The sequence below is a fragment of the Lepidochelys kempii genome, chromosome 1, assembly GCF_965140285.1.
Source record: "Lepidochelys kempii isolate rLepKem1 chromosome 1, rLepKem1.hap1, whole genome shotgun sequence".
Classification (NCBI taxonomy): Eukaryota; Metazoa; Chordata; order Testudines; family Cheloniidae; genus Lepidochelys; species Lepidochelys kempii.
The window spans coordinates 349422040-349441511 of NC_136380.1; the positions used below are offsets into that span (position 1 = coordinate 349422040).

The window sequence follows — 19472 nt, forward strand, 5'->3', positions numbered from 1 at the left end:
GTTGTATTTTGCACTCTCCAGCGTTCTTTACCTCCTTCTCTTAGCAGCTGCTCACAAGCCTCTCTTACCAACCATTCCTAGCCCCTTCCATGTGGGCCAAGGCTGGTTTCCGCTGCCCCAGCACCATGTGTGGTGGCCAGCCCACGGCCAGAAGCTGTTTGCAGAGCACGGCAAATTTTATTGGTCCTGCAAAACCCAAGCACTGCACCGCACGTTCCCGAGCACTGTCTCTTGGCGCCGTGTCTAGTAGCCAGCTACACCTGGATCCGCACACCTCTCCTCCAGAGCGTGCTCTTCGTAACTTTGCGGCTGTTACTTCTATGTTCGTGTAAGTACCCTGGTGCGGGCGTGGCTAGCAGAATGCTGCACCCCCTGCTGGTTGGTTGTGGAGCCCGGAGCGTGACCAGATAGTTTTTTAAAGCAACGGCAACCATGCAAAGTTCTGTTGTCTCTCAATGTTCCCGTCTAACCCTTCCCTAGTGGGAGGGGTGGGACTTGGTGACCTTTTCTGTTCCTAATTGCTTAGCTCAGCCAGTATCCTGCCCTGCCTGTTACTGGTGGGTTGGTGCCAGTTACTACAAATATTCGGCCAATTAAGTATTTTTTAAGTCTTTCCAAAGATACCTGTTTTTTAAGAGTGCAACTTAAATTATTTCTAGAATCCCCACAAGCCTGGAAAGTCCCCTGTCGTCCCCCATGCTGGTCATGCGGTGCAGGGTAGCAAAATGTTGGTAGCAAAGTTCTGCTTTCAAGTAGCTGTACTGTGAAGTCCCGGGAGGGCATGAATAATGTGGAAGAAGGCTGTTTAAAGAGCAGTGAAGTGCTGTTCCCTCTGGCTCTGGGAGCTGAAAGACAGATGCGGGAACTGGATAAGGGGAAGGCTCCTGTTTTTTCCCTCTGCACATGCCCTTAAATCTTGGTACATCAGTTTCTGCTGCAAGCCTAGAATCTGTTTATTGGCTCTTCATCCTCATGCATCAGGGCATAAACTGATCGGCAGCTGGGGTCAGGAAGAGGTTTCGTGGGAAATGCATGGTTGTGGGAGATGAGGAGGCATTCTGATATCCTCTGGAGCAACTAGCACCAGCCACTGTTAGGTACAGGATGCCAGACAAACTGGACCACAGCAGTGTTTGCACAGAGCTGACCCCAATTCCTACTCCCCCTTGCTCAGCTGCTGGCATCGATTACCCCAGTTCCCTTGCCTGACATCTGAGGGGTGAAGAGAGCTCTGCAAAGAGTGACTCCTAGCTGAAATCAGCTCTGGCTGAGAGTAGCTAAGCATGGCTTCTACCACTGTCTATCCAGTACCTCCCTTATAGCCTGTCTCCATGCCTCAGCTTCCTCCTCTGTACAGTGGGGCTAGTGATATGCACTCATCACCAGTACAGGGCCTATGGCACACAGTCAAGCAAGCCTGCTTCCATCCAGGAGATGGCAGCTCTTTGTATTCCAGTAGCACTGAAAGGCGCCCACCAAGGGTCCTAGTGTGCCAGGTGCTGTACACACAGATAAAGGAACACACAGTACGGTCCTTGCCCCAGAGAGCGTCGAAGGTGGGCTACAGCAGATGGGTGACACCAAGCGTACAGGCAGGAAGATGGACATGGTGCCCAAGAAACAATCCCGTTTCGTGCACTCAGCAGCAGGCCCACGCTGGCCAGGTGTTTGGGGCCGGTTTCTGTCCTTTGTTCCACACTCTGAGGCAGAGCTTTTCCCTGTTCATCATCAGCTCCCTTTCTGCTTTGGGGATTCCTGGTGAGTGTGGCGTGTGTGTGTGTGAGACAGAGGTGGATTAAGGTCTCCTGAGGCCCTGGGCTGGAGCAAGGGTGGGGCCCTGGTGCTGGAACCATGACCCTGCCCCACCCTGTCCACCTGCGGCCCTGCCCCTTCTGCCTGAAGCCCCGCCCATGGCCCCACCCTGTTCCATCCCCTTGCCCATGGCCTGCCTCCATTCCACCCCTTTCCCCACAGCCCTGCCCCCCGCTCACTCCTGTCCATGCCTCTCTCCCCCCGCTGCAGAGAGCAAGAGCTCCTCCAATCCTGGAGTCATGGCGAGGGAAGATTTTTCCGGGGCCCCCAAATTGGCTGGGGCCCTTGCGCATGGGCCCTGTTGGCCCGTGGGGTAATCCGCCACTGGCATGTGTGGTGTGAATGGCACGTAACTGTTTGGTTTTTTTAAGTCTCTAAATCACTACCGCATGCTTAGCTCTCCCGAGAATGGAAGCGAGAGAACTCTCCTAGACAGTCGTTTTGTTCTGGCTTTGTACAGCTCCTGGCACGTTCGAGGTTTTCCCCATTTTCTTCTTACCTGCGTCCCAGGAAGGACTAGCTCAGCCAGTTGTTTTCTGGCCACTGGGGCTGAGCGGAAGCTGCAGCAGGTTCTAGTCAAGCAGAGCGGGGCAAGTGAGGGTGTCTTAAAGGAGAAGGGTGGCACAGAGTTAAGAATTGCACCCTAGGTCGTGTCTGAGCCCTGGTTCAGCGGGGAACTTAAAGGCAAGTGCCTAACTTTAAGCATATGAGGAAACTTAGTGAAGTCAGTGGAACTACTCATGTGCAGGGCAGCGATATTCTTTTTGTGGGAAACTGAGGCACAGAGAGACTAAGTGGCTTGCCCAAGTTAAACAGGGAGTCTTTGGCAGAGCCAGGAATTGCATCCAGGTCTCCCAGCACCCTCCCCACTAGATCTACCCCGGCCCCATCAATCAGGAACTTCTCATACTGCACTATGGCAATTACCAACCTGACAGACTCATCCTGAAAGGTATTTTGGTGCCTAACTTCTATTGGTTTCAGCCTTTGAGGATCCAGGACTTAGCAAATTTCACTTCTAAGCCCCTTTCTTCCTCCTGCTCATTACTCTGTCCACTGTAATGGCCCCCGGAGTGTATGTGGGGATCGGGGCCACTGCATTGGGTGGACAGGATCAGAACTGTGTGCCCTAGTCCTCTGTCTGTCGCTTACCATTGCTCTCGTGACAGGGGCCCGTGTTTTCACAACAGCTTGGTTGTCGTTCTCCAGACTGACCCTAGCACCCAGCACAGTGACAAATGCCCAGTATTACAGGGACAACATCAGTCTAACCGGGACATTTCCACGTGGAAAGCTGCACCTAACAGTAACTGACAGCGCACTGGATAGTCAGTGTCAGTTTTCCTCTGGGTAGTCAGCTGTTTGGAGAGAGTCTTCCCTGCAGAAACAAGGACAAGAACTACATTTGCTAATTTAAATCAACCTGCTCTGTTACAAAGAGGAAACCTTGATTTAAATAAACAATTTTAATCATGTTTTGCATTTGCACTTTTTATTTTTCTAAAGACAGGTTAGTTCGCGTTGGCTGGTAACCATTAAAACACATTGATTTGCAGCCTTTGTGCTAAATTCGGGGCTTCTTTTTGCTAACCAGGAGGATATGCTATATTGAGACACTTTTATTTAAGCAATTATGCAGTTTGAAATACATTTATTCATCTTCTTAATTTTTACATTTTTATTAAATTAGAAAATGGGGAATGAAACGTTTCTTATACAATAGATGATTAAGTTTAACTTGGATGAGAATTCAAATTCAATTAAAAATGCACAAAAACACCGTTTTTTCCCCTTAAACTAACTTAAAAGTGCTGGATGCTTGAGAAAAAACAATTGATCAAAAAGTTTATCAAAACATGTTTTGCATTTAAAACTAACGAGTTATAAAAGAAAGGAAGTATCTGCAGTTAGTGAACTGAATGGATTGTTTCTAGTCACCACATCCCTCAAGGTTTTAGAATTAGTAGAGCTCATCCTCTCACACCTAGTTTTTATTTACAGATTGGGAGAGGAAAACAAGCTTTCCTGCTTTTGCATCTCCCAATTGGTTTCTTAATTTGAAGGAACTAGTAGTCATTGAACTGACCTAGCTGAATAAGCTGATCTGAAGAAAATATTCTAAAATAGTTTAGAATTTCAGCAAACTCGGGTTCCAGGTGCTTCACCAGCAACTTCTACCGGTTCAGTGGTCTGACTTTCTTTAAAACTTGGCAGCGAACATGTACTGCTTCATAGTATTATTTCGTATTTAAATTAAATGATGTTGATAGATTATAATAAATGTAGGCCTTAACATAGGTCATCAATTTCAAATGTAATTTATGTAATTAAAAAAATATTTATATACATTTTAAAAAATCCAATGTTTTAAATGGATTTTTATCCTTTGGTTTGTAAGAACAGTTCGGGCCAGGTGAGTCCAACACCACCAGATATGGGGTGGCTGTTAGTCCTGGGGAGAGTTTGCAGATCCTTTTGGAAGGGGACGAGACTTGAAGTGGCCGTTGTCCCTTTAAGTGTCGCTGGCCCCAGTGCCCACCCCGGGGCACTTCCTCATTCCTGTGCTCTGCAGAGCAGCTGTTCCCTCTCACTGCTTCCTGTTGCCTAACCAGGGTTTATTCCATAACAACGCTTTACTCTTCCCTGTGGTCGTGTATTTTCCTCGGGAGGCTTTTTGGAGCAGCGCTCTCTGTAGCTTTTCATCAGCTCTACTGAATTAGCCTCACTTTTCCTCCTGATGATTGTTGTTGCTCTTCTTCGAGCTCCTTCCTCTTGGTCTGTCTCTCTGCTGCGGACGTGCTGCAGGCAGAATGTAAGCGGGTGGCTGCATGCGCTCCATGTGTGCCCCCTACAGGCCCCGGCACTGTGGGTCTTGGGTCACTCCAGTGCGAAGGGAGGGCAAAATGCTACCCGGTCGGGATAGACTAGCCTTGCACTGACATTGAATGCTCAAAAACCATGAGCCAGCCCCGGTCCCCCACCATCACCACCGCGGTCATGAGACTGGCTTAAAAAACCCTTGTGATTAAAATAAATATAGGCAGGGTTCTTTGCAATTGCCTTCTGGGTTCGATGCTGTTTGGGTCACATTTTCAGGCTTTTCACAACCACCATGGCTAGAAAGGTACCTGTTTTTTTTTTTTTTTTTTTTAAAATGGCAGCTGATATTCTCCTGCATTCACATGACTCTAGGAACTGGTGCTTTAAGTTAAACACCTGCTGTCACGAGAGATGGCCATCTGGCACCTGTCGTAAGAGGTGACACCAGGTGCAGGGCCCCAGAGGAATTAGCCCACAGTTGGCACTAAGACAAGTGGGGTAACAATGAGCACATCACAAACCATGGCTATGTATAGGGCCCTACCAAATTCACGGTCCGTTGTGGTCAATTTCACGGTCATAGGATTTAAAAAATCATAAATGTCTTGATTTCAGCTATTTAAATCTGAAATTTCATGGTGGTGTAACTGTAGGGGTCCTGACCCAAAACCGAGTCCGGGGGGGGGGGGGTTGCGGTACCGTTACCCTGACTTCTGCATTGGTCCCGGTGATGGCGCTGCCTTCAGAGCTGGAGAGGGGCGGCTGCTTCCCAGGAGCCCAGCTCTGAAGGCAGAGCCGCCGCCAGCAGCAGCGCAGAAGGGAGGATGGCCTGGTGTGGTGTCGTCACCCTTACCTCTGTGCTGCTCCCGGCAGAGCGGGGCCCTCAGTCAGCAGCCGCTGCTCTCCAGCCCTGAAGGCAGCACAGATGTAAAGGTGACAATACTGCAACCTGCCTAAAATAACCTTGCCACCCCCCTGCAACTCCCTTTTGGCTCAGGATCCCCAATTTGAGAGAGGCTGTGGGATCTGTATGGTATAGGGTAAAAGCACCCACAAGACCAGATTTCACGATCTGTGACGCATTTTTCATGGCCGTGAATTTGGTAGGGCCCTAACTACGTATGCACATAAAACCCGTGCTTGTCGGTGGGGCCTATCCCAGCCTCCGACTCCTTCACTTGCAAATAGCACATGATTGACATGACTGTCGCGTGTGTATCTGCGGAACACGTGCCTTGATCTAGCTGGGAGCTGAGATGCACACCGGGAAGCGGTTTGACTTGAGGGGGAGTTTGCTGTTGGGGGAAGGAGTCCATGGGTGTGTTTGGCTGGGCACATGAGCCGGGCTGCGGGTGGATGTGAGCGTCGACTCAGCAGCTGTTTCGCTGGATGTGCAGTGGTTCTGTCCAAAGGAAATGCGCTTGAGCAACCTCGATTCTTGGGAAATCAAATGTTTGTCTTGGGAATAAAATAATAATAGCCTGCATTCCACCACTCTGACGCTTGCTGATCAGTGCCTTACGCCGCGTGCTGCCCCACAGACCTCCCTGCGGCTAGTTACTACTAAACGGGAGGACAGGTGGCAGAATCTTGCCCAATAAGTTGAGGAGTTGCACACCCATCACTGAAATGCAGCCACCTCTGGGGTGGAATGTGGGAGCTGCTTCACAGTGGACAGTAACGCTGGAGAAGAGTTTGAGACAGGAAGTGAAGCCTGACACTCTTTGGAGGGACCCTCCTCTCAGGTTAAAGGCAAGGGACCAAAAAGAAACCTGGGGTTGCTTGAGTTCAAGGGAAGAAACGGGCCAAAGAAGTTAACGTAACCCAGTCACTGTCCAGCATCAAACAGTGTTAAACAAGGTCCTGAGTTTGGTGTACAGAGATCTATGTCTGCTTTCCACAATGGCAAAGGCAACATCCAACATCCCGTTAGCCTTTACTAAAGGTATGGAAAAGGGAGAAAACTAGTTCAAGCCTGTGAAATGTATTCTCTTAAGTGAGGCTTTCCTTTTCACAGCCTCCCATGTCCCCTTTCCCTTTAGCTGGGGAGAGTTTTAGAAGGAAACCCCCCCTTGTTTGACCAGCCCTTAGGTGGTACCAAAGATGGGGGTAACTGTCCTTTGGGGGAGAAGAGAAGTTCTATTCACTGAGATGGGCTGGCGCTCGGGTGACCAGATGTCCCAATTTTTATAGGGACGGTCCTAATATTTGGGGCTTTGTCTTATACAGGCGTCTGTTACCCTCACCCCCATCCTGATTTGTCAGACTTGCTATCCGCTCCCCCTAGCTGGAGCGGTTGTTTCTGCTTTTTAATGTCTGGTCCTGTTTCATCCCAGGTGGTGGATGGGATTCAGCTGGAGCCAGTAGGGGTGGCTGTGTCATCTGGGTCCCTCTCTCTGGCCTGGCCTGGTCTGGTCAGGACATCTGTTAGGATTGGCACTAAGGTCAGGGGTCCCAGGAGCTGGGGTCGGGGGTGGCTGCCAGGATGCTGATGCTTGTGTGTCTGTCCTTCTGTCTGTTCTTTTCCCCCAGAGTCTCTCTCTCTTTAAGGACCCCAGAAGGGAGTGGTGGGTGGAACAGCCCATCCCCGCATTATTTTGTCCACTAATTAGGCCTAATATCCGACACACCAACTTCAGTTTGTTAATTTCCGGTTCCACATCTTCTGTTTTTAACTAGCATCGTTTCAACAGTCCTGGGATTACAGCGACATGGGTATACACTAATCCGGTTTCTCTCTCTGGATTTCTTGCACCTGTTCCCTTCCACGGTGGTCGTTGTACACAACGGTGATGTTCGATGACTGTATGCTCGTGGTGTGTGTATGTAAACTCCAATGTATTCAGTGCAAGGGAGGTCACAGCTGTGTGCCCAGAGCTGGGGGTTGCAGGGTGGGGCCTGGACTTTGGGTGGGTGATTAAAATACACACGGAGCAGCCTGTGAAGAGCCCCGCAGGGACCAAGGGCTGTGCGGGGGTGCAGTCAGCACCCACCAGGGAGCTGTGCCACTTGGGGGAAGGGGCTCCCCATCGTGTGGGGTGTCTAAGATCATACTAGACTGGAGGGAAGAGCTTTCCCCAGGCCCTGGGCTAGGTGGAGCCCCCGCCACCCCCGCCCCACCTCCCCGGTGGGTGTCTGTCGCTCTCCTCCCCAGGGGACGAGATGACGTTCCTGTTTCAGGGCTCTTGCCAAGCTGCCTGAGGGCATGGGAGCAGCGGGCTAGGTGAGGCTCCTCCCCCAGGTCTACAGGAGACGCGTGCTTGGTGTGTCGCCCCACGCCCTGCCGGCGCCAGGTGGCCTGACCAGCCCGGCGACTCGCCCAGCTCGGGCAAGCTGCAGCAAGCAGAGAGCCTCCCTGCCCAGCCCAGAGACCCTCCCGCTCTGCAAATACCAGGGTGTTGCGGGCCCCCTATAGGGCATCATCCTACCTCAGAGCTTGGCCTACCCTCCCGGAGCGATAGGTGTGCAGCCCCCTCCATGACTGTCTCCTCTCCAGGCTCGGGGCTGTTCAGTGCTCCCCCCATCCACCCTCCAAGCTTCGATGGGCCCGAGGGCAGGGCGCCGTGTGCCCCACACCCGGTGACCTGCTCCCATCGGTGCAGATTGCACAGGGCTGGGCTTGGCACTCACCTCAGAGAGAGTGAAGGAAACGCTGAGGACTGGCAGCAAATGGGGAGAGTCGGGAGCTGTGCAGCACGGCAAGGGGATCCCCTCCTCCTAGGCCCTGCCAGCCCCGCCCTGCCCATGTGGGCTGGGCTTTCTTCTCTCCTTTCCCCTGGCTTATTTGAAATCCTCTCTCCAAAGAAGCTTGGAGCGGAGGAAAAGTCCTGCTGCGTCTCCTCCATTTCCAGCGCCTGAACCCCTCCTCCTGGCAGCGCCGTTGTCCCAGAGCTGAGAGGAACCTGCCCTCCTGGCGCTGCCCCCGCATCAGCCATGCTGTAGCCAGTGTCTGCCAGCTGGCAGCTGTGAAGCCTGGGAGGGAGCAGGTGGAGCTCATGCAGAGTGTGGGGTTTTGTTTGTTTGTTTGTGTGTAGGACCTACAAAAACTGTCCCTTTTTTTTCTCTCTTGGCAATAACAGGACTTGTTTTCTGTGTGAGAAGGTTCATAGATTCCAGGAGTTGAAGGCCAGAAGGAACCACATTAGCTCACCTAGCCCATCCTGTATCACGGGCCATTACATTTCACCCCGTTACCCCTGTTTTGAGTCCAATAACTTGTGTTCGGCTAAAGCAAATCTTCCAGACAGGCTGCCAGGCTGGATCTGAGGACCCCAAGCAATGGAGAACCTTCCACGTCCCTTGGTAGTTTGTGCCAGTGGTGAACCACCTTCCCTGGTCACAATTTTTACCTGATTTTAATTTGTCTGGCTTCCGCTTCCAGCCAGTGGTTCTTGCTCTGTCTGTCTTCATGAGAACCTGGTATTTTCTCCCTTTGCAGGCACTCAGACTGTAAATCGAGTCACCTCTAAATCTTCCTTTGATCAGATAAATAGATTGACTCTTGATAGTCTCTTGAAGTCTAGATAGTCTAGATAGTCTCTTGAAGTCTCTTGCTGTCAGGCATTTTCTCCAGCCCTGCAATCGTTTCTGTGGCTCTTTTCTGCACCCTCTGCGATTTTCAACTTCCTTCTTAAAACGCAGCCCCCAGAACTGGGCTCAGTATCCCAGAAGTGGTCTCACCAAGGCCGGGTAGAGAGGTAAAATCGCCCTGCTGCTCCTAGGCACCGCTCCCGTTCATACATCCCAGAATTGCATTCGCCTTTTTGTTGCCACAACATCCCCGTGGGAGCTCATGTTGAGCTGCTTAGCAACTGTGACCCCAGAGTCTCTGCTTTCGAGGATCCCGGCCCCCATTCGCGTCCTGTGTTCCTTGTTCCTAGAGTTGTAACTTGTACAAACGTTTTGTTTGCCTGGGCCCAGCTTCCCAAGCGATCCAGATCGCTCGGTCTGACTTCAGGGCTCCGCTGGGAACCCTCCCATCCAGTGTTGGCTCCCTGTTGACAGCTCTTGTCTGAGATCTGTTAGCTGGTCAGGCCCTAATCCAGCGTGCCCTGTAATGCAGTGCTAGCTTGGGGTCCTCTGGGGACCTCAGGGTCACAGCCAAGCAGCCTCGTGGCAACCTGCTGATATGTTGGGCCGTGGGCGGCTGGCGCTGGGGTTGTTTCCGCAGGCCTGTTTCGAAAGGCCTAGCAGCTGGCTCTCGGGGTTTGTTTTTTCCCTCTGCGTCCTCAGCAACAAGGCCGTGTGCATGCCCCATGGTGCCCTGCAGGGGAGGCCAAAAGAGGAAGCAGGACTGGAAGGAGAAGCTGTAGACCAAGTGCCCGGGCACAGGGAGAGAGGTGGTATGGAGCCCGTCCCTGGCAGAGCCCCGGGGTTCATACAGCTCAGCAACCCCTGCTCCCGCCCCATCGTGAGCCCCCTGCTCCTGGGAGCCAGCAGCCCCACCCCATGCACTGGGGGACCCCCCCAACATAAGCCAAGCAGGAGACCCCACCCTGCAGTACCACCAAGAGGTCCCCATCCCAGCTGACCCTTGCCCCAAATATAATTTGAGCCAGGGCACCCCTCAGCCGGGATGCCCCTTCCCCCACCACATGGACTGGGGCCTGGATCCCCCATCCCTCTGGCACAACCTGCCCCCATCCCAGGAGGTGTCCCAGCTGGCCAGGATCACACCATGGAGGTGTGAGTGGAGGCCCTGGCAGCAGGGGAGGAGCGAACAAGCAGGCCCCGCCACCTAGAAGCAGCAGCCGCTGGCCTGCATTTGGGATGGGATGGCTGGCACGGCAGTCACCTTGGGAGAAGTGGGGCATCCCAGGGGAGTGGGGGAGGGGACGGGGACTCTGGGCTCACAGGAGAAAGGAGCATCTCAGTTCACACCGTGTGTGTGCAGGCGGGGCAGGAGTTTTGGGGGGCTCTGGGGGTGGGGAATGGGCCCCTCACGACTAGGGCACTGCCCTGAATCCAGCTTTGCTTGGCAGTAACGGGAAGGCAGCAGGTGCTGGCAGGTTGGCGGCCTACATGAGATGAATTTGTTGGGTCTCTGCCCAGTTCCTAATGAGCAGGTGTCTGCATCAGAAAACATCCCTGTAGATGACACCAGCTGGCCCCCTCCTTGGCAGTCCCAGCAGAGAGGCCGAGGACTTGTTGGACCTGGAGCCCGACCTCCGTGCTCATATGGTGGGAACAGAGTTGCCCCTGGCACTAAGAATTTTTAATGCAAAAATAATATTCCAGGTCATCTATGGGGTTGAAATTTGGTTAAGGGGACAAATTTTGGCCTTAGAGATTGTTCAAAATATTTTTTTGAGGAGACTTTTATTTCTCCCAAAGTCTACCCCTGCCTCGTTTTTACATGCCAAGCTGGATGTTCTTTCTGTAAGTAGTAGAGCTTGCATTGCTTTTCTTATATTTTGGTTTAAAATCTGTCCCCTTCCAGATTATAAATTGCCCCTTCTTTGCCTCCAGGAGATGGAGGAACAACCTGTGTGCTCCTTATTTCCATGGTATAACACTCACCAATTTATCACAGCTGTGTTGGCTTTTTCTGCTACTCACTTTATTGTCAATATCTTTTAATTGATATCATCAGCTGCTCAAACAGAACATGACAGCCCATACTCAAGAAGAATATCTGGCTATGACTCATGATTCCAAGTTTGCTTTTGGTTTTTTCCTTTGAAGATGGCGTATGTCTTTGAACTATATTGGAGTGAGTTCTCAAACCCCTGTTGCTTAAGGCACAGACTCAGCTAAGATTCCATACCATGGAAACTGCTGTCCTTCAAGCTGTTGAGAAGTTCCTTCACATCTTCGGCTTTGCCGATGTAAATCTGGAGTGCTGGAGGACCTACCTCACTCTCTTTTGGATTTTAGAATTTTCCAGCTTCTGAGAGCACGCGGGATTTTACCTCTTGTGCAGGAAACGAGCTTTGATCACCATCTCCAAGGATGTTTTTAGTTTCTTCTCAGTCGCTGGCAGTAATCAAATCAGTGGCAATCTTTGCCCTTTTAGCATTGTGCTGAAGAAGAGAGTTTTTATTAGGCTCTGACTGACATTTTAATGGATCATGTATATCAGTGTTTCTCACCGACCGGTTCGTGGACTGGCGCCCGTCCCTGAGATCCCCCTGACACAGTTTAGGAAGGCAGCAAGCCCGTCTATGGTATCGAAAAGGTTGAGAAACATGGATATAGATGTGGTTACTTTAGATTTGTAGGTTTGTCTTTTTGTATTCGCAGCAGACGTGTCATAGGTAAGGCTACGATTTAGTCACGGAGGTTGCGGAAGTCACGGAATCCATGACTTCCAGCGACCTCTGGGACTTCAGCCCGCAGTGGTGGGGAGCTGCAGGGTCCCCTGTTGCCCGCGCGGGAAAGGGAGCTTTAAGGTACCCCCATCACCTCTAGCGGCCCCCGGAGCTCCAAGCTTGCTGCAGGCGGTGGGGGTACCCTACAGCTCCTGGACGCCGTGGGTGGTGGGGGAACCCCTGAGCTCCCGGCCGCCGCGGGCTCCCGGAGTACAGGCAGCAGGGGCACCCCAGAGCTCCTGGCTGCTGCAGGCGGCGGGGGCCCCAGCAGCTCCCAGCCATGGACAGTGGGGGACCCTGGAGTGCCGACACGCAGTCCGCGGTGGGAGCTCCTAGCCGCCGTGCAGCTGCCCCGTTGCAGGCGGTGTGGGCACCCACAGATCCCCATTTTGTCACGGATATTTTTAGTAAAAATCAGGGACAGGTCACGGCTTCCGTGAATTTTTGTTTATTGCCTGTGACCTGTCCGTGACTTTTACTAAAAATATCAGGGACCAAATCTTCGCCTTAGTCACAGGGCGATTTAATAAAATTGACTTGAATAAAGAAAGAAGACCAGGCTGGACAAACCCCCAGCAGAGATGGTCCAGGGTTACTTGGTCCTGGCTCAGCGCAGAGGGCTGGATTTGGTGACCTCTTGAGGTCCCTTCCAGCCTGACAGATCTGGGGGTCTGTGAAGAACGGGGAAGGGAGGACTCTGCCTCCCCCCCACTATTATCCCTGCCCTTCCCCCTCCCCTCATTCCTTCCCCCTTAGCTCTGCCCTCTCCCCTGGGTACCTGGCCCTGTAACAGACTCTCCCTCTCTCTGTCTGCAGGCTAGTGGCCGGCGTGGCCCTGCGGGCCGTGAGTCGCCATGAACACGCATCCCCGTCGCATCCGCCTGAAGCCCTGGCTCATCGCCCAAGTGAACAGCAACCAGTACCCAGGCTTGCAGTGGGTGAACCCCGAGCGCAAGCTCTTCTGCATCCCCTGGCGCCACGCCACCCGGCACGTCCCCACACAGGACGATGAGAACACCGTTTTCAAGGTGACCGCCCAGGGGGCCTGTGGGATGCCAGGCTGGGCTGGGGGTACCCTTTGGGGCACATGGCACCCAGCTGACATGTAAGGAACGGGGTTGGCTGGTCATGCGCGCAATGCGACGTGACCCCAACTGGGACTCCCAGGAGCTGCTGCACTGGGGCAGGCTATGGGTCCCTCTGCCCCCTTGGGATGGGAGGTTCATGGGATGGCATAACCCCCTGGTGTCCCAGAATGCACCCTGCTAGCTGCATGGGACTAGCCACCAGGCCGCTCAGTTAGCCGCCTCTTGAGGTGTTTGAAAAGGCCTGTTTTCCCCCCTGTGAAACGGGGCCGATCGTACCAGCCTCGCAGCAGGAGGCGTGATGTCCGCACCCCTTTTTGAACTGCCCTGTGGACGCAGCTGCGAGGGGTGATGTGCTGCTGTCAGCCAGGCCCGGAAGCCCGTGGCATTTTATGCCAGCCGGTGTCACTGCAGAAGCCGACACAGGCTCTGGCCCTGGTGCTGGCCCGCCAGTGAATTATACGTTGTGTCAGGAGAGCATCTCCGAGCTGCCTTCTCCCCAGGCCACCCCCTGGCTGCCCCTTGTCATCGCTCAGCCGATGGCAGCTCAGGAATGAAACTTTAATCAACTGACCATACAGGCGAAAGCTTGGATTTCCTGAGCTCCTAGCACTGGGGCTGGGCTGGGGCTTGACCTATGTCTGTGACCACCCCCCTACCCCATGAATCCCAACCTCCCAGGCCTGGGCCAAGGAGACTGGCAAGTACAATGAAGGTGTAGATGAGCCGGACCCAGCCAAATGGAAAGCCAACCTGCGCTGTGCCCTCAACAAGAGCCGCGAGTTCAAGCTGATCTACGACGGCACAAAGGACACGCCCATGCAGCCCTACAAGATCTACGAGGTGTGCGAGGGCCACCAGCCCAACGGAGGTACCAGCAGCCCGGGCAAGGGGGATCCAGGGGATAGAGTGTACTCAGACTGTCAGAAAGCCCCTCGCCAAAGGCTCTTGAGCAAAGTAAGCTGTCGTGGGATAGGAGGGAAGGTTCTCTCATGGATTGGTAACTGGTTAAAAGATAGGAAACGAAGGGTAGGAATAAATGGTCAGTTTTCAGAATGGAGAGAGGTAAATAGTGGTGTCCCTCAGGGGTCTGTTCTGTGGCCAGTACTGTTCAACATATTCATAAATGATCTGGAAAAGGGTAAACAGTGAGGTGGAAGAATTTGAAGGTGATACAAAACTACTCAAGATAGTTAAGTCCCAGGCAGACTGTGAAGAACTGCAAAAGGATCTCTCAAAACTGGGTGACTGGGCAACAAAATGGCAGATGAAATTTAATGTTGATAAATGCAAAGTAATGCACATTGGAAAACATAATCCCAACTATACCTATAAAATGATGGGGTCTAAATTAGCTGTTACCACTCAAGAAAGATCTTGGAGTCACTGTGGCTAATTCTCTGAAAACATCCACTCAATGTGCAGCGGCTGTCAAAAAAGCGAACATAATGTTGGGAATCATTAAGAAAAGGATAGATAATAAGACTGAAAATATCATATTGCCTCTGTATAAATCCATGGTTCGCCCACATCTTGAATACTGCGTGCAGATGTGGTCGCCCCATCTCAAAAAAGGTATATTGGAATTGGAAAAGGTTCAGAAAAGGGCAACAAAAATGATTAGGGGAATGGAACAGCTTCTGTAGGAGGAGAGATTAATAAGACTGGGACTTTTCAGCTTGGAACAGGGACAACTAAGGGGAGATACGATATAAAATTATGACTGGTGTGGAGAAAGTAAATAAGGAAGTGTTATTTACTCTGTCTCCGGGGTTGTGAGTTCAATCCTTGAGGGGACTGTTCAGTTGATCTGGGACAAAAAATGGTGATTGGTCCTGCTTTGAGCAAGGGGTTGGACTAGATGATCTCCTGAGATCCCTTCCAACCCTGATATTCTGTGATTTCATAACACATGTACTGGGGGGGTCACCAAATGAAATTAATAGTCAGCAGGTTTAAAACAACAAAAGAAAGTATTTTTTCACACAAGGCACAGTCAATCTGTGGACCTCCTTGCCAGAGGATATTATGAAGGCCAAGACCATAACAGGGTTCAAAAAAGAACTAGATAAGTTCATGGAAGATGGATCCATGAATGGCTAGTAGCCAGGATGGGCAGGGATGCTGTCCCTAGCCTCTGTTTGCCAGAAGCTGGGAATGGGCGACAGGGGATGGATCTCTTGATGATTCTCTGTTCTGTTCATTCCCTCTGGGGTATTCCCTCTGCCATTGGCCACTGTCGGTAGACAGGATACTGGGCTAGATGGACCTTTAGTCTGACCCAATATGGCCGTTCTTATGGTAAGGGGGGACTGGGTTGGGGGAGGAGGGGAACTGGGGGCAAGCAGGGTACCTGGAAAGGAGGCTGCTGGGAAAAATGAGGGTTGGGGTCCTCTTTTCTGAGGGGGGGGGCAGGGAGGATAACACCCTCCCTGCCCCCCCGCCGCCTGGGCTTCTCTGGCCTATTTCCCATCTTCGGCGGCCCCACCTCAGAGCTGCAGAGGCTTAGGCAGGGGCTGCCTGGTGAGCCCCTCAGTGCTTGGGGGGGCTGCCTGTGCCTCCACCCAACAAAAACCCCACAAACAGGCCCCACAACACCTCCAGCCCCCTCCAAAAACCAGGCCCCGGGACCCACTGCCCCTGCAACCCAGCTACCAGGCCCCGTGACCCCCCTTCCCTCGCCTCACTCAGCTACCAGACCCCATGACACCCCATCCAGCAAACTCACCCTGCAAACAGGGCTCGTGACCCATCCCTGACAACCCAGCTAACAGGCCCCATGACTCCCCACCAAACCCCGGCTAACAGCCCATGTGACCCCCCCCCCGCAAGCCCTCAGCCCCCTGCACCCCAACCCCATGCCTCAACCTGCAGCCCCCTCCCACACTCTGAGTCCATCGGCCCCACCCTGGAGCCCCCTCCTGCACCCCAAACCCCTCATCCCTAGCCCCACCCCAGAGCCTGCACTCCCAGCTGGAGCCCTCACCCCCTCCTGCTCCCCAACTCCATGCCCCAGCCCTGAGCCTCTTCCCGCACCCTGACCCCCTCATTTCTGGCCCCACCCTGGAGACTGCACCCCCTCCCGCACCCCAACCCCCTGGCTCAGCCCAGTGAAAGTGAGTGAGGGTGGGGGAGAACAAGCCACTGAGGGAGGGGGAATGTAATGAGTGGGGGGTGGGGTCTCAGGGAAGGGGCGGAGCTAGGGTGTTGGGTTTTGTGTGACTAGAAAGTTGGCAACTCTACCCCCACACACTCGCAGCACCCAGCTAACAGCTCCCATGACTGCCCACCCAGCAAACCCGCCCTGAAAACAGACCCTCTGACCCACCTCCCACAACTCAGCTAACAGGCCCCTGGACACCCCCCAGGCCCTCCAAAAAACAGGACCCATGACCCACGCCCCACAACCCAGCTAAGAGGTTCCGTGACGCACCCCAGACACCCTCGCTCGGCCCAGAAAACAGGCCCCATGATCCCGCCCAGCTAGCAGGCCCTGTGACTCCAGCCTCACCCCCAACTAACAGGCCCCATGACTCCCACGTGTGGCTTGCTAACCGCCCCCGTGTCTCCATTGTAGACTCGCTGGCCGGGGAGGATCACACCTGCTGCCTGGGCGAGGAGGATGAGGAGGTGAGTGAGTGAGGGGGTTGGTGGAGCTGGCCAGCGCGTGAGTGTGGGTGCAATAGGGCCAGAAGGCTACTAGCCATTACACACTTCGCAGGCTGCCGGAGCTTGCCATTGAGTGTCCCCTGAAAACCCGGGGCAGAGTGCTGCGCTTGCCCCACCTGCTGAACAGCGCTGCGTCGGCTAGCCCACGGGCTGGCTGCCGAGGCCCTGGGGTGGGGGAATCCCTTCGGCTGCATGGGCACGCCCTAGTGTTGCCAGGCGTCCGGTTTCCAACTGGAACCTTCAGTCGAAAAGGGACCCTGGCAGCTCCGGTCAGCACTGCTGACCGGGCTGTTAAAAGTCCGGCTGGCGGTGCTCCGGGGCTAAGGCAGGCTCCCTGCCAGCCCTGGCTCCATGTGGCTCCCGGAAGCGGCTGCTATGTCCAGCTCCTAGGCACGGGGTGGCCAGGGAGGCCCCACCCTGAGGGCCGGCTTTGCAGCTCCCATGGGCCAGGAGCCACAGCCAATGGGAGCTGTGGGGGCGGTGCCTGCAGGGGTGGGCAGCGCGCAGACCCACCTGTCCACACTTTTGCCAAGGAGCCGGACATGCCGGCCGCTTCCGGGAGCTGCCTGAGGTCAGCGCCCCCTGGCTGGAGCCCATACCCCACACCCCCTCCTGCACCTTAACCCCCTGCCCCTGCCCTGAGCCCTCTCCTGGAGCCTGCACCCCCTCCTACACCCCAATCCCCTGCCCCAGCCCTGAACCCCCTCCCTCACCCAAACTCCCTCCCGGAGCCCGCATCCCCTCCTGCCCCCGCCCTGAGCCCCCTCCCGGAGCCCGCATCCCCTCCTGCACCCCAACACCCTACCCCAGGCCTGAGCCCCCTTCTGCACCCCAAGCCCCTCATCCCTGGCCCCACCCCAGAGCCCGCACCCCCAGCCGGAACCCTCACCCCAACCCCCTTTCTCAGCCCTGTGAAAGTGAGTGAGGGTGGGGGAGAGCAAGCGACGGGGGGGATGGAGTGAGTGGGGGCGGGGCAGGGGTGTTAGGTTTTGTGTGATTTGAAAGTTGCCACCCCTCCTCTGCCCCCTCCCCTGGGTCTGTCACAGGCCCCTGGGCGCCCTCCCCCAGTAACCGAGCACCTCCTGTCTCTCTCACAGCTGCAGAAAATGACGACGCTGACGATAGTGGGTGAGTGCTGGGGGGCCGGCCGGGGTGCCTGGCAACTTGGGGACGGGGCTAGCAGGGCTGGTCTGCTCCCTCCATCTACTTAGCCCCGGGGACAAAGCCACTCTGCTCCCCGGTTAAACCCCTCCCTCCCTCGGATGCCCTGCAAGCTCGGGCAGTGCCCAGGCCCTGCGGCAGGCGATGGGGCTGGTGCCAGGTGCCGGCGTGGCCTGAGGCCGGGGATGGTGATGGAGCAGGGCGACCTCATCCAGCTCGTGGGCCGGGACGCCAGCCGGGGCGTCTCTCGGCCTTGCCCCGGCCCATTGGCGGGGTCACTGCGGCCCAGTTGCCCGGGGCCAGCACCCCTTGGTGCAGAGTCTCGTCACCCCTGAGCACCCCCCTGCATTCCATAGGGCTCTGAGGCCCTTCCTCTCCCTATGCCGTCCTCATGCCTGAGTCTGCCCCCTCCGCCCCTGCTTCGCCCGGACCCCCGCCTCCACAGGGGAAGGAGAAGGGGCTGTGACTTGGTGTGGGGTCCTGCCGGCTCAGCCCCATGGGCTCCCCCTGCTCTGTGCCCAGAGCCACCTGCAGCCGATCAGGGAAGGTGGGGCAGAGGAGAGCGATGCACTCAGCAGCCTCCAATGCCCCCCGCCCCAACTCCAACGGGAGCCTGAAAGCTGTGGGGAGAAACACAGGGTGGTCCCTCTCTTCCCCAGTCACGGGCTGGGTCTGTCCCCCAAGCAGACAGTCCCAGCTACCAAAGTGCCCTGGGGGCTTGGCTGGCACAGCAAGATCCCACTCCAGGTTGGGGGCTGCCCCTCTTTTACCCTCGATCCACCCTCCCGTGTGGGGCACTAAAGGACCAGCTCCCATCCGGAAGGGTCAGTTGTTTTCCTCCTTTGCTCTCCGTTAGGGTGAGGGCCCTTGCACCAGGGTTGCTGGAGAGCAGGAGCCGTGTGCCGAGGGGGTCCCGGCCCGCTGGCCCGCCCCCAGGGCCTGGGTGTTGGGTGTCGTGGGCTGGAGCCGGCATGGCTGGCGATGCCAGCGGCTGGCTTGGGCTGACGAGGGGATCCTGAGCCAGGGTGTTTTGCTGTCTTGCAGATGGCAGCCAGGGCGTGGAGCCACTCCCCTCCTACGTGTGGCCGAAGCAGGAAGTCCAGTATCCCAACGCCTGCGGGAACGGGTCCTTCCCGCCGCTGGGCACCCAGGAACTCCTGCACCCGGACGTGTCGGCACCTCCGCCTCCCACCGTCGGTGCCTTCACCGCCGGGGAGCTGCCGGCCCAGAACCCTACCGGGAGCATGCCGCTGGGGGGGCCGGGCAGCCTGCAGAACCTGCCCCCCGCGGACGTGTCTCTGCAGCCCATGGAACAGTTCATCCCCGACCTGCTCATCAGCCCGCACATGCTGCCATGTAAGACCCCCCTGCCCGCCCGCTCTGCCTGGGGCTGCCCTCCCCATCGGTGCTTCCTTGCCCTGTCCCTTCTAGTCTGGGGCGCGAGCTCCCCGGGGCGCGGGCTGCATGCCGTTCCCTCCGGACAGCACCTAGCGCCGTGACCAGGCCGGGGGAGAGGCTGAGGGGAGGTAGCGGCGTGACGGTAGCACAGGGTTATCAGCCCCCCCCCCCCCCCCCGATTGCCCCGGCTAATGGGCTTGTCTCGCTCTTCCCGCGG

General features: G+C 55.2%; 1 protein-coding gene across 4 annotated transcripts in view; it reads left to right on the forward strand.

Annotated features, from left to right (window-relative positions):
- IRF5 (interferon regulatory factor 5) overlaps positions 1-19472 on the forward strand; it is a 38633-nt gene that overhangs the window by 16756 nt on the left and 2405 nt on the right. For 3 of the 4 annotated variants that reach the window (XM_078851202.1, XM_073328967.2, XM_073328966.2), the window contains 5 exons: positions 12759-12970; positions 13709-13898; positions 16605-16657; positions 17794-17824; positions 18902-19213. In XM_078851202.1, coding sequence (XP_078707328.1) covers positions 12797-12970; positions 13709-13898; positions 16605-16657; positions 17794-17824; positions 18902-19213 — 760 coding nt within the window. In that variant the 5' untranslated portion in view covers positions 12759-12796. Of the gene's footprint in view, positions 1-12758; positions 12971-13708; positions 13899-16604; positions 16658-17793; positions 17825-18901; positions 19214-19472 lie in introns of those variants that run through there. The other variant, XM_073328968.2, reaches the window with a different exon arrangement.